Here is a 14,008-nt window from a genome sequence, read left to right on the forward strand (position 1 = left end):
GCTTTCACGGGCTGAGTGGATCCCCAGACCTTTCATCTTAGTCCAGCTTGGAGTGGAAGCTCCTCGGAATCCTGTTCACCCTCACGAAACCCAAATCCCCGCTGCTGTGGAGTCGATGTGCCTAGAAACCCTGAAGGACAGGGTGGAACTGGCCCCTGTGGATTTCCAAGGCTGTAAATCTCTACGGAAGCAGAAAGCCTCATCTTTCTCCCAGGGAGCAGCTGGTGGGTTCGAACTGTGTGCCTTGTGATGAGCAGCCCAGTGCTTACCCACAGCATCACCAGGGCGCCTTGTTGGGCCTCATAGCAACACAGACCCCTCCACTGAAGGACAGGTGGATGGAACCTGGGTCCTTCTCACAAGAGGCCAGAACTCTGCCACCGGACCATCCTCCTCGCTGTGACGTCAGCCTTTCCTGGAGGACAGGCCTTTATTTAGAGGATCTTTGTGGCTTGGCATTCGTTCCCCAGCTCAGTGCAGGTGCAGAGCCCCATGGGCAGGGTTCACAAAGCCCGCCTGGCGACCTGGCCAGTTGGGATCTGTAGGCTCATGGTGCTCCTGCTGTTTCTAAATGCAGGTGAAGCCATACAACGTCTATGTGACAGTGGCCTACCCACCGGACACGGACACTCCCGGTTTTATGGAAGAGAACAAAACAAAGGTGAGCCCCTTCTGCCCCCTGCCCAGCCTTCACGTCGCCATCTCCGTTCCCCAGTCTCGGCCTCTTCCCGTCAGCCTTGCGGTCGTCTTAGCCAGTCAGCAGTGTTGCTGGTATCTGAGGGTCTCCAGACCCATCTTCTCCCTTCCCTCTTCACCTCTCCCTCCCTCCCCCCTTCCTTAAAACGCAGTTGACATTTCTATTGACTTTTTATCCAAGTACTAGACCACATTAGAGATCTCTGTGGACAGCAGCCACAAAGCATGACACAGTTATGTGAGTCTAGGGTTTCTGTCTCCTTCCGTCCGCCCCGCAGTCCTGCTCCCAGAGCCAACCATTTGTCTCCTTAGTTCTTTCTTCTGGTGTTTAAACCCCGCCTCCAACTCACACATTGGGGTTTTTGTTGTTGTTGTCATTTAAAAAAAATAAGAATTACAAGTTATTTTTTGACCTCCAGTGGGAGGCAAGATGTAAGGCCCACACTGATTCCCCACTCTCCACATACTCCCCTGTATTTCTGGTTAAACCAGAGTCCATGTCTGTTAACAGGATTTCATAGCTACTGTTGGTGGCGGAGCCATGCAGTGTACTGTATTGACTTTTCCTTCCTGCCTTCTCATTTGTTCAGTCACGTCTATAACGCATTCATTCCCACATGCAGATGGGACTGAAACTTCCTGTGATCTGTCTTAGCCTGTCTGGTGTTCTGTTAGATTCACTCTTCTTTCTGGAAGGCATGCTCCTGGTCCCTCAGCTTTCCCACCCGGCCTAGGCCTGCTGCCCAGCTGGGCACTTGACTCTTCTCTTTGCCATCCTGCTGCAGACGCCCTGTCTTCCTCTTGTTGGTTCACCTGCTCTTTCCTCCCTGGGTGCTGCAGATGCGTGGTGCTTGGCATTTCACGGCTGGAGATTCCAGTCAGGCACCTTAGAAGGAATTCCGACCAGGAAGCTCCAGTGGGATAAGGAGACTGTGACACTCTCTGCCAGACTTGTGGTCTCGGTTCCAACGAGCACCATCCACCGAGGCTACACAGCCCTGGATACAAGTCCGCACTCCCCTCCTTGCAGCCTCCCGCGCTGGCCAGACCACCCAACAGTGGTATCTGTGCAGATCTAGAACCACACATGGGGCCTGGCAAGTGTGTGCCCATGACCACCACAGCCACCCCGAACACCTCACTGGGCAGCAGAGAGTCACTTCCTGTGGACAGAGCTGAGGTCTCCGAGCAGGTGAAGCCACTGAGCCCCTGCCCAACTGCAGGGGGACAGGAGGCTGAAAGAGGAACCATGTGTGAGAAAGTGGTAAGCGCCCCCTTGCTTGCCTGTTAGGGATCCCCAGGGAGATGCAAATGGCTCCTAACTAGAAGGTTGAAGGTTTGCGTATGCCCAGAGGTGCAGCCGGAGAAAGGCCTGGAGATCCGCTTCCACAAAGCCATCCGTTGACAAGCCATTAGAGCTCGGCTGTGCTCTGACGTGTGGGTTCGTTGGGAGGTGGCGGTGGACTCAGTGGCTGGGGTGGCCTTCAGCACGTCCTGAGGAGGCCTCCAGAGACAGAGGAAGACATGTGAAACCTGCCTGCCTGCTGCCTTAGTGAGGCTCAGTCCTCTGGGGAAGCAGGACACCTCTCTTCCCCCTCTCTCCCTCTCAGCGTGTGTTCCACCTTATCATTGTGTAATACACGAGGTGAGTCCTTTCACTTAATATGCTAGATATTCAAATGCAGCCTGTTGTCAACGCATGAGCTTCAGGCCTGGAAAGTGCTAACTTGTGGCAAAACCTATATGGGCTGGAACCTGGCAGAGAAAGAAACTAAATGTTTTTCCCCTAAAAGGAGTGATGGAAAGGGAGGGAGAAAGAGTGCACCTCGTCAAAGGTGGAAAAGAGGTGAAACCCAGATACACAGGAGTTCTGGTGGCGTTGGGTTGCTAACCCTAAGGCCAGCAGTTTGAAACCACCGGCTGTCCCACGGGAGAAAGATGAGGCTTTCTAGCCCTATGAAGCGTTACAGCCTAGGAAACTCATGGGGCAGTTATGTCCTGCAGGGTCCTTTGGCGAGTCTGGGTGGTGGCACACCACCTGGGGCGCGTGGAGCGTGAGGGGCCTGGGGCTTGGCGTTCAGATGGGAAGGTGGTTCCGGTTGGAAGCATGTGCATCTGACCCCCGCGAGTGGAAGCGTGGAAGGTGCTTTTCCACAGGGAACTCCAGCGCTTCGGATATCTTGTTGAAGAGTGTGTGTGTGTGTGTGTGTGTGTGTGTGTGTGTGTGTGTGTGTGTGCGCGCGCGCGCGCACGTGTGTTTCACTGTTTGTCCACCTGGCCCAACAAATGGTGTTATAAATATCGGAATGGTCCTTAGCAGAAAGAAAAGGTTTCCTATTCCCGATTTCGATGTTGATTTGATTGGGCTTTTTCTTCTTTCCCAGTGTTGAGCAGGCATCTTCGGCTGGGGGAAATGCGCCACTTGCTGGTTGGGCCTTAGGGGCGCGTTGAAATCCCCATGTGGCTGTCCCGGGTGACAGTGCCACCTGGTAGCCGGGAGGATTGAGGGGGCACCACCTCCCCTAGGCTTTTCTCCTAACTCCGCCTTATCAAGAGACAGTTGCCTCTCTGGAAGGGCTTGGCCTTTCTAGTTCAAGGACACGCACATTTGGGCATTTGTTTTGTGTGATGTTTCAGCCCACCTCTGAATGGCAGTTTGTAGCCTCGCACTGTTAAAGGCTGTCGTTTTGACACGTGTAAACTGCCCCCTCCCCTCGACTCCCTCATCAGGAATTCTGAGGCACTCCTGGGTCAGGCACCACCTAGAGGGGTGGGAGATATAGGAGAAGAAGAGTCCCCCCAGGAGGATGGCTGGTAAAATGCAAACACAGGAGTAGCTGTCAGTCAGGCAGAGACACTCAAACTCCCGCCGGGAGGGCTGAGGTAGAGCCGACTTCCAGGAAGAATTCAAGCCAGGCTTTGTGTACGAGGTGACCATTGAGGTGGACCTGACCATCCTTCGAAACAGGACCCCAATGACAAAGGGAACAGTCAGCCACCCAGTCAGCTTTGCCTCCTGTGAGGGTGACTGATGGCCTTTCGGGAACAGAGATTTAAGCCTTTATTCCATGGCCCCTCTGCGGGGCCTTTGGACTAGTCGCTGAATGCCGAGAGCCATTTGTACCTCCCTAGGATCTGCACACAGCCTAGCGAGGGGCCTCTTAGGACCTGGTGCCTCCTCTTTCAGCCAGCCACCCCCCTGCAGGCAGGTCCCTAAGCAACAGCTGATGTTGGTGGGCAGGGATGTGGCCTGCAAGCAGTGGTGCTCTGCTGCCCGGTGAGTGAGGAGGTGGGAGCAGGTGTGGTAGGCGCACCTGCACATGCTCATCAGGCTAGGTGGCCCAGGCTGTGCACCTACACCAGCGGCCAGTGGTCTGGCCAGCGGTGAGGGGTCGTGGAGGGGCGTGCTATATCCAGGGCTGAGTTCTCTGTGCACGGGGCTCCTTGGGTGTGGCAGTGGCCTCGTGCCACTTGAACTTCTTGGGTGCAGTTTGGCCCCCAGTGGTCCGGTAGATGCCATTTTGAATGCAGATGGACTTGATTGCAAATGGGATGGGAACTTCACAATGGCGGAAGGCTAGCAGTGAATGGGGCTGTCAGAACGCTGGGGTTGCTATGTGCATCTGTCGCTCTTGCAGCCCTTGGAGACGAAGCTCATTTCGGGGACCTCATCGGTCTGCTCACCGGAGCAGGTGGCCAAACAGATCGTGAAAGACGCCATGGTGAGTAAGACCCTGTGTCATTGCTGTCTCCTTGAGAATGTCACTGGCCCCAGAACCGACTTCAGAACTCAAATGCTAATGCTGTGTTGACCGGTGAGGTTCATCCCGGCCTCCCTCCCTCCTTCCCTCTGATGTGCTGTTCATCAAGTGTTAATTCGCAGGCGGCCGCATACCAGTTCTCTATCGTAACCTTAGACAGAACTTTAGCAGTGAAGCCCACGTGGGGACTTGGGTTTTTATAGAAAACGAGCTGTGTCTGTGATGCGTGAACTTGGCTCACAGCGGCCAGCCTGCTGGCACCTTTCTGCTTCGCCTTCAGCCTGTTTTAGTTCCTGGTTGCCAGGCCTGTTGACTGAGGGTCTTCCTCTGACGCGCCTGGGGGCGCCATGTGCCATGAGGCATGCAGAGGCGCCCGGGCTTTTCTTGGGAGCCTTTTGAATGTTAGGAGCCCTGGTGGCATAGTGGTTACGCGTTGGGCTGCTAACAGCAAGGTCAGCTGTTTGAAACCATCAGCCTGCCTGCCAGAGAAAGATGAGGCTTTCTACTGTAAAGGGTTACAGTCTGGGAAACCCACACGGGCAGCTCTACCCTGTTCTTTAGGGTTATTCTGAGGCAGAATCAACTGGGTGACAGTGAGTTTGGTTTTTGGTTTGGTGCATAAGGCTTACATGCTGGCCTGCTAACTGCACAATCAGCAGTTCCATACTACTTGCTCTGCAGAAAGAAGATGAGGTTTTCTGCCCCATAACGATTCACTGCTTCAGAAGCCCAGAGGACCAGCTCTCCCCTGCCCTATACAGGGTGGCCATGAGGCAGAATCAACTCGACCACAGTGGGTTTGGGTCTCTTGGCTCTGTTTTGCTTCGTGGTTTATTTGTATTTTGGTAGGATTCACTCAGTCCGGCAGCTTGGGCACCTTTCCACCTCAGACTGACTTTACATTCTTCAAAGCTCTTTACCCTGGAGAACTGATATTTATGGGGCAGGAGGCTCGCTATCACTATTTTCCATATCAGAAATTAAAAGTTTGCATCAAGTTATTTAAAAGAATAGCAAGGCCAGTATGTTTCAAAGTAACCTTTCAATGGAAAGTGATGATTTCTCAGAGAGAGTAGTGTTTTCCATCTCGGGCAGCCTCACTGAAAGAAGAACATTGCTGGGCTCCTACAGTGGCTGCTTCGCTCCGACTCTTACAAGGTGATTTTTAGGTTGGGAAAGAAACCTGGCCTTCTCCAGACGAAAAGAGAGGCAGAGGAGTTTCCTAGGCATTTTAGATAATTGGCTTTTGATGTAAACCAAAACTCAGTGGTAGTTGCTTAAAGGCTGGTTGCAACACAGAATTGGAAACGGTATCAATGAACTTTTTGTTCGCTGTTACATTAAACTCTGCTGCTCTGCCTATGTAGTTTGGTTGGATACTTTGTTCATGATTGTGTAGCATTATGCATTAGTCACTGGGAAAATATGGGTTCACTAAAGTCATGAAAAATGATTGCAGTCCTGAGTTTTACTGATGATCTTACAAAAAAACTGACAAACTCAGAATGGTGGGTACAAGTTTTCTCCATTTTCAGGGTATTCCCCCTCCCCTGGAAACCTTAGATTTAATCGTTGACCACAAATACCCGTGGGGGCTTTCTTTGAAATGACAGGTTTGCTTCATTCATTTTCCGCAAAATGTGGCTTCCCGCTTACTGTGGCCTGTGTGCCTGGGATTCTCACGTAAAACCGGGCCTGGGAAAAAAGCAAGCTGGGTCAGCCCGGCCTGAGCTGCCTGCCCACGGCACTTCTCCTTGGGGCCCGTGGGACGTGGAGACGACAGGTCTTCAGGAATTGAGCTCTAGAAAAACATGGATTTTCCAGCTTGGTCAGGGGCATTTTAAGCAGAAGGGACATTAACCGATGCCTATTAGGGCTTCTCCTTGTGATGTCGCCTCTGTGTTTGTGCATGGCTTTGTGCAAGAGAAGCCGTGCCCTTCTGGGTTTCTCCTCAGTAGCCCCCGGGTCTGTGAGCCCCTGATCTGGAGAGATGGCACAGTAACAGGTCTCTTCCCCCCCCCACCCCACAAGTGAGTTCACCTCAGGTTCCTGTAATGCACAATGCCCTCTTCTCTCTCGCGCTCTATTTTAGCAGGGAAATTTTAACAGTTCCATCGGCTCCGATGGGTACATGCTCTCGTTGCTGACCTGTGGAATGTCTCCAGTAACGTCTATCACAGAAGGGCTCCAGCAGGTAAGAGCGGCTGAACCGGTGGACGGACAGACAGACAGACAAAGGCTACGTCTCACTAAGTCTCCACAAGAAGAGGCTGGAGAAAGAGTGGGTGATTTTATTTGAGGGGTGCAAAGAATTTTAATCGAGGCATCAAGTTTTTATTTTTCTTTACCAAAGACGAATAAATAGTTAACAAGAGAAAACTCTAAAGTAAGGAGTTGAGACTAGGATGAAGGCTTATATTATATGTCTTGAGAGAAACTGCTGTCTGCAAGGTCTGACTGGGAGCCCTGATGGGGCTGTTGGGTAACCAGTGGGCCATTAACCGCTAAGTCAACAGTTCAAGCCCACCAGCCTCTCTGCAAGAGAAAGACAAGCAGCTTGCTCCCACAAAGATTTAAAAGGCTTGGAAACCCTATATGGGTTGGGTTTTGGAGGAGGCAGATGTAGGGTCTAACTTCTGTGCTCAGAGCATAAACCTGGAGCCCAAACAGATGTGGTTGTAGCTTGGAGACTTGGGAGACTGACGTGGCTATACCTCTAAGATGACCAATGCCTGCTTTGTCCTTTATGTGGTTGGAGTGGATTCACTGAGCAGAGGCCATCTGTGTGGCAGCAGCTGACCACTCCGCTGGCCTGGACAGCGAGTCCAGCAAGCCTGCAATAGTAGCTGTGTCTTGGAGAGTGTTGACTAGAGACAGATCCGTAGGCCCCAGCTGCAGTGGACAGGACAGGACACCACGCTGACAGCCGAGTTCTCTCCGTGTCTCTGCCTCGCAGGTGGTGACCATGGGCCTTTTCCGCACGATCGCTTTGTTTTACCTCGGGAGTTTCGACAGCATAGTCCGTCGGTGCATGATGCAGGGAAAGAAATCAGAAGTTGTGGACAAAACGGCCTGATGCCTGCCCCACCCCCGCCTCGGAAAAGGACCGTTTCTCTGTATCGTGGACAGCTTGCCGCTCGGTGGGGCGCCGTGGCCGCCGCAGACAGTAATGTATTGTTTCTACCCCTGTGAGACTGAACCAGAACCCTCCAAAACAGGGCTGGCTGCAGGGAGGGAGGGCCAGCTCGGAACAGACGATCAGAACTATGCAAAGGGGCAGCAGGAGGGCCCTGGTCCTTCTGGGCTGGGAGCCCAGAGGGTGGGGACGAGGAGCGTGTGGCTGCTCACGTATTTATTGGCCCTCTCCCCGTCCTGAGTGTGTCCAGAAGGGTGCTGGGTGGCGCGCACCTGTCTTGACGGCTCCTTCACAGCATCTGGCGCCCGCCGCTCCCACCCTTCCTATTTTTGACTCGGCGTGTTTTATTTAAGATGATGTGACCCGCCACCAGTGGGTCTTAAGTGCGCCAGCATGCCTCTGACACCAAGTGTCACCACCCGATCCCCCCTCCCACTGGTGAGAGTCCATACTTTCTCTCTCTCTTTGATCCCGGACGCCCCGCGGGGGATGCGAGAGAGCAAGGCCAGACCAGCGGTCCGAGAGAGACACATTTTCCAGAAGGAAGAATAAGCAAATGCTTAGGCAACGAACACCTTTTCATATCCCAACCCTGGGGAAAAGGGGACCTCTGTCCTTGTTTTCTGAAGAGAAATAAAACCTTAGAAACTTAAAAGTTTACAATTTCTTAAAACAGCCATGATGACCCGGAGTTCACCGGCCTGGCCCATTGCCCATCCTCTCCTGAGTCCTTCCTCGTCTGCCTTCCAGCTTTGCTTCTCCTGCTGCCATACTTTTGTACAAAAAGGGGGGGAGGGGAGCAAATGTTTTTGACTTGACTTTTTGAATTAATCACAAGTTAATTAACACAACCGAGAAAAAGAAAACCCAAACCATGTGCAGTTCTTCTCGTAGCAGACATGTAGCTTTTAGGAAAGGCCAAAGACGACGGTGACGGTTATTTGGCCCCTTGAGTCAGTTCCGACTCGCAGCAGCCTCTGTACCACAGACTGAGCGACACTGAGCATCCTCACGGCCATTGCCCACTGGAGCCCATCGTGGCAGCCATCACGTCGACACATCCCTCTGAGCATCTGACTCTTTTTTTTTTGCTGACCCTACACTAAGCATGCTGCCCTTCTCCAAGGACCGGACCAGATAATTTGCCCCCTTCCCTTCTAAGGAACATCGTGCTGTCCTCCTCCTAGTACATATCTGTTTGTTCTCCTGGCCGTCTGTGGGATATTCCGTCACCTCCACCAGCACCCTAGTGCCGAGGTCTCCATTCTTCTCTGGTCTTCCTGATTCCTCGTTCAGCTTCTGCGTGCGTGTGAAGGGATAAAAGATGGCCCGGCTTGGGGCAGGGGCCGCCCTCGCTCTTGAGGGCAGCTTCGCCCAATGCCACAGTTGTTGGGTTTCTTGATTACGGTTTCCATGGACGTTGACAACTCCAGCCTGCTATCACCATGCGCTTACTTCCTGGTGCCGTCGTGCGGATTTTCCTTTTCTTTATGTTGAGTTGTCATCCGGGCTGTTGCCTTCAATCTTCATCGTTTCATGTTCAGCAAGGAAATTGGTGCCACCTGCATCTGGCAGGCTGTTCGTCCCGTCCCAATGCCAGCCTGTTCTGCGCAGAGCCCAGCTTCTCAGAGCGTGTGCTCAGCACACAGATGGAGTAAGTAGAGTGAAAGGATAGAACCCTTTGCATACGTTTCCTGATTTAAGTCATGCAATAAACTCTTGTTCTGTTCAAACAACTGACTCTCGGTCTGGGCACACCTGAGCATAATAAATGTTCTAGAATACTTTGCACAATGTTAACCCCACTGGCTATAAACCACAAAGTTTTTTGTATGCCTTTGTATGGTCAATAAACACAGAGAAGCACCCTTACGGTATTCTCCGTGGCTTGCCATCAGCAGTGACACCTTTCATCCCGTGTCCCCTTCTGAATCCAGCGTGCATTTCTGGGACTTCCCCCTTGATGGACTGCAACCACTTTGGAGTTATCTTCAAAAGATCGGTTGTGTGTGACGCTGCCAAATAATTCCTGCGTTCAGTTGGAGCACCTTTCTTTTGGATTGGACACAAATATGGTTCTCTCTGTTCGGCCAGGACACTGTCTTCCAAATTTCTTGGTGTAGTAGAGGAAGTGCTTCCAGCATTGCGTCCATTCGCTGAAACGTCTCCATTGGTGTCCATCAGTTTCTGGAGCCACGTTTTCACCCACACCTTCAGTGCCATCAGTTCTCGATCATATTATACCTCTCGAAATGATTGAATGTCAGACCCTTATTTTTGGTTGGGCGACTGTGTATTTTCATCTCCTTGTGAAAGCGTTCACTCTTTTGCCCACAGACTCCTTCAATATTTCAACTTGGGGCTTGAATTTTTTTTTCTTCAATCCCCTCAGCTTGAAAACTGCCAAGTGTGTTCGTCACTGTTGGTTTTCTAAGTCCAGGTCTTTGCATGTTTCATCGTAATACTTGACTTTGTTTCTTGGGCCCCCTTAAAACCTTCAGTTCGATTGCTTCATCACTTCTTCCATTCACTTAAATTTCAGAGTCTCTTCTGGCATCCACTTTTATCTTTTCTTTCTTGTCTTTTTAATGACCTTTTGCTTTCTTCGTGTATTTTGCCTCTGGTTATGTTATTTATGTTAAATGTGCTAGTCTGGTTCTTGAGTTGCCCCTTAAGTCCATGGGAGAGATGCTCAAAGGGATATTTTGACTCCTGAATTTATTTTCATTTTCCTCATCTTTCACTTGAACTTGGCTTGTGAGTAGTACAGTCAGCCAGCCGCTGACTTTGTTCTGACTGATGACATTGAGCTTCTCCATCAGCTTTTTTCACAAGTAAAGACGGTTAGATTCCTGTGTATTCCATCTGGTGAAATCTGAGTGTGTGGTCACTGTTTATTGTAGTGGTGGGGTGGGGGTGGGGAGTGGGAGGGATAGGTCTTTCCGATTATAGTAGCTGAGTTTGGGAAAAACCTGATCTGGAAAAATCATGATCTTAAGTGTCCTTTGTGTCACCGAGGCCATATTTTCCAACCGCCCATCCTTCTTTTCCAACCCTTGCATTCCGGTCCAGACACAGTGCGTGCACCCTGAGTGTGTGACGGGCCATTTGGGGCTGCAGGAGCTAGCTGGTGAAGCCCTTTCATTCATCTGTGGCAGTGAGGGCGGGCTCGTAATTTGATTAGGAGTCGTATTAACTGGTCTTCCTTGCAGCCACGTGGCTATTATCTCATCCCCGACAGCACTGTATTTCGGGATAGGTCTTGCAGCGCTCTTTTCGGCAGTGAATAGAACACCATTCCCCTTCCATTTGTCAGTCACTCCCGGCACAGTAGGTCACGTGACTGTCTGATTAAAAATGGCCAATACCTGCCCATGGCAGCTCACCACTGCGTAGGATATCGATCTCACATCTTCTATTGCATTTTTGACCACATCCGAGTTCCCTAGATTCATACTTTATACCTTCCATATCATAATTGTGAATGGATGCTTGCCGCTGCTCCTTCTCATTTAGCATCAGCAAATGCAGGTCCCGAAAGCCATGCTCCATCTGCATCAGGAAGATCAAGCCCTCTCTGAAGAGGCAGCTCTCTTCGCAGTGCCCAGCCCCAGGGGCTCATCTTCTGGCACTGTGTCAGACAGTGTTCTGCTGCTCTTTGTCTAGCTGGCGCGGCGGCCCGTGTGTTACAAGTAGATCCCAGCTCCTCCTTCCCTGAACCCTGTCTGCCAGCAGAAGCCTGATGGTGCTTGAAAATACCAGCGGCGTAGCTCCCAGCATCTCAGCAACGCGCAGTGCGACCCACTCACAGACAGACAGCGGGGGTCACAGAGCGTACAGGAACACCTTACTCATTCAAGTGAAAAAGTAGGGCAAGGCTGCTTGAAGGGCGAAGACGATCTTGCTTTTGAAATGCAGCGATCACCCTGTTCCTTCTATGACTGACTCCCCATGGACCCTACAGACATCATGGCGGCACCTGTGCAGGAGCCTGCCCGTCACTCCAACTCTAGCCCTGGACATCCTCATGGCTCCCGCAAGCGGTTTCTGCTTGTACATTCTGCTGTGTCGTCCGTGGATCCCCTCAGTGAGTGCTTGTGGCGAGTGTTGACCGACTGCCTGCTTCTTTTGCTCTCTGTAGGCGCTGAGCCTGACTCAAGAAGAGTTGCCTTCATTTCCATATCATGCACCCCTGCTCTTTTGCATACACACACACACACACACACACTTCTCTCTCTCTCTCTCTCTCTCTCTCTCTATATATATATATATATATATATATATATATATATATATATATATATATATATATGGACACTCCGGTTCATTTTGGTGAAGAAAGTAAAAAAAAACTCTACAAAAAGTTAAAGACCATAACATTACTAATTTACCAAAAAAAATAGTAAAATCAGTTTCCATTGAGTGGATTCCAACTCAGGGAACTCCGCGTGTGGCAGCGTGGAGCTGCTCTTTGGGTTTGTGGCTTTGTCCTCAGAAGCACATGGGAAGCTCTGGCGCCTTCCGAGGCCCCTCAGTGGGTTCGCACTGCCCACCTCCCGGTGAGAAGGTCGTTAAGCGCTTAACCGTGCATGCCACCTTCTTGTAACTCCTCTAGAATGTATGAAATTCCTGATGGGAAAACGAGTTTTTTGGTTTTTTTTCAAAATCAAGATCTGAGAGTGGCATGTTTTCAAAGCTGATAAACCAAGACGAGATTATTATTTCGTTACATGCCTGGCACAAAACAGCTTCCCTGGTCTTTATAGGAGTGAGCTGACACTAAGTCACACTGATGAATCTTAAACTTACATCGCGGTCGCTTCCAAGCTATGTCGAGTCACATTGCATAGGTGCCGCCGCCGGGAAATGACGTCTCCCTTGTTCACAGGAAACAGTGACACGAATATGTGGAATTTGCTCCGTTTTATGTTTTTCTTAAGTTCCCTGAATCTTGGCACTGCTGGTCTCTATTCATATCTAGTCCAAGATGGTGTCCCATTAACACTGAGTGTCCACTGTGATTTGAACCTGCGTTTTCCAAGGGGTCCCAGAGAGCACATGGTCGCATCAGATGATTTCCGAGTCCTTGTTCTAGGGGGTGGTGAGCTCAGGCAGGAGAGCAGATTTGTGGAGGTCAGAGTCAGTGGGAGTGTCCAGATGAGCTTCCTCGTCAAAGGCTCTGCAGGTCCACGGTTCTTAGTTCCCAAAGCTTGGAAAACCGAGTTCTTCTAAGTGGCTCCGTTACTCATTTGGGGGCAAAACTGGACCTGACCTTTACGAGACCCTTGTAGTTTTTATTTATCGCCGTCCACCAATTTCTCCTGTAGAAACATCCCTGGGTTCATGATGCGAGGGTGCTGCCCCTCTCTGTGGAGGTGTTTTGTAATATTCGCCCGTCAGTGTCCCTATCGTACCCTAACACACATACACACACACACACACACACACACACACCCCGCGCTAAGATGAAGTCTAAAGCCTGAAGGGTCCTGGGTCCTGAGTGTAGCTGTTAGATCATGCTGTACAAATGGTCAAGCTTCATCAGAAAAGTAGAAATGTTAAAAAGACAGATTCTATTTTTTATGTGTTTTTTTATTGCCGTTGCTCAATTTGTGTGCAACTTGAACGACCAACAAACCGACTTATTCTTTTTGCTCAGGGAGAAAACGAACGACAACAGAAATCCCAAGCCAGACAGTGGGGGATGATTGGCTTTTCTTCTTACAGGGTCACATCATTTCAGTACCTGGTGTTGCACCTAGGGAGGAGGTCTTACCTATAGCCAAAAAAAAAAAAAAAAGGTTTCATTATAATTCTGTTGAAATACCGACTCTGGGCGTGACCAACAGCGTGTGTGAATGTCAGTGTGAAGTGCTTGCCTGGGCTGGATGTGGCTGGGCGGTCTCATCATCCTGTCTTTGTGAAGATGTTTAATTAGAAATGTTCAATGCCAGTCAGCCATGGAAATGACTGTTTAAAGATTCTTAATTGAAAACTATACTTTAAAAAAAAATCCTCATGTCTTTTCACAGGAAGAAACTCATGGGAACTGTTTTCCCCCACCCCACCCCCCCCACTGTCATACAGTTGTGAACAGGAAATTAAGAAGACTGTTAATGGATGTTTTCATATATGTAGTTACACATCTTTCCCCGGATCTGTGAGTCTTTGTACCGTGTGAGATTCTGTCTAGAAGACAGCATGCTGCAAACTCAGCTTTTTTCCTGAATTGTATCAACAGCTTTAATGTCCTTGCATCGTGTTCTAGTTTAAATGTGTGCTGCTCACTCGGGGCCAGTTTCTGATCATTACAGCGTTCTGACCTGAAGGTGCATCCATATCTGTCTCGTGTCCTTCATTCTTAGTAATGCAGCTTTTAAACTACCTGGCAACCCTCATGTTCCATATCCTGGTC

At 50.4% G+C, this 14,008-nt stretch overlaps 1 protein-coding gene across 4 annotated transcripts in view; it reads left to right on the forward strand.

The window, feature by feature from the left end:
- KDSR (3-ketodihydrosphingosine reductase) overlaps nt 1-13,398 on the forward strand; it is a 36,315-nt gene extending 22,917 nt beyond the window's left edge. The window contains exons 7-10 of one of the 4 annotated variants that reach the window (XM_075533076.1): nt 578-661; nt 4,335-4,418; nt 6,550-6,651; nt 7,414-13,398. In XM_075533076.1, the coding sequence (XP_075389191.1) occupies nt 578-661; nt 4,335-4,418; nt 6,550-6,651; nt 7,414-7,533 (390 nt within the window). In that variant the 3' untranslated portion in view covers nt 7,534-13,398. The remainder of the gene's footprint in view (nt 1-577; nt 662-4,334; nt 4,419-6,549; nt 6,652-7,413) is intronic. The other 3 variants (XM_075533077.1, XM_075533078.1, XM_075533079.1) reach the window with 3 other exon arrangements.
- Nucleotides 13,399-14,008: the final 610 nt, after the last annotated feature.

Source organism: Tenrec ecaudatus, chromosome 15, assembly GCF_050624435.1.
Source record: "Tenrec ecaudatus isolate mTenEca1 chromosome 15, mTenEca1.hap1, whole genome shotgun sequence".
Lineage (NCBI taxonomy): Eukaryota > Metazoa > Chordata > Mammalia > Afrosoricida > Tenrecidae > Tenrec > Tenrec ecaudatus.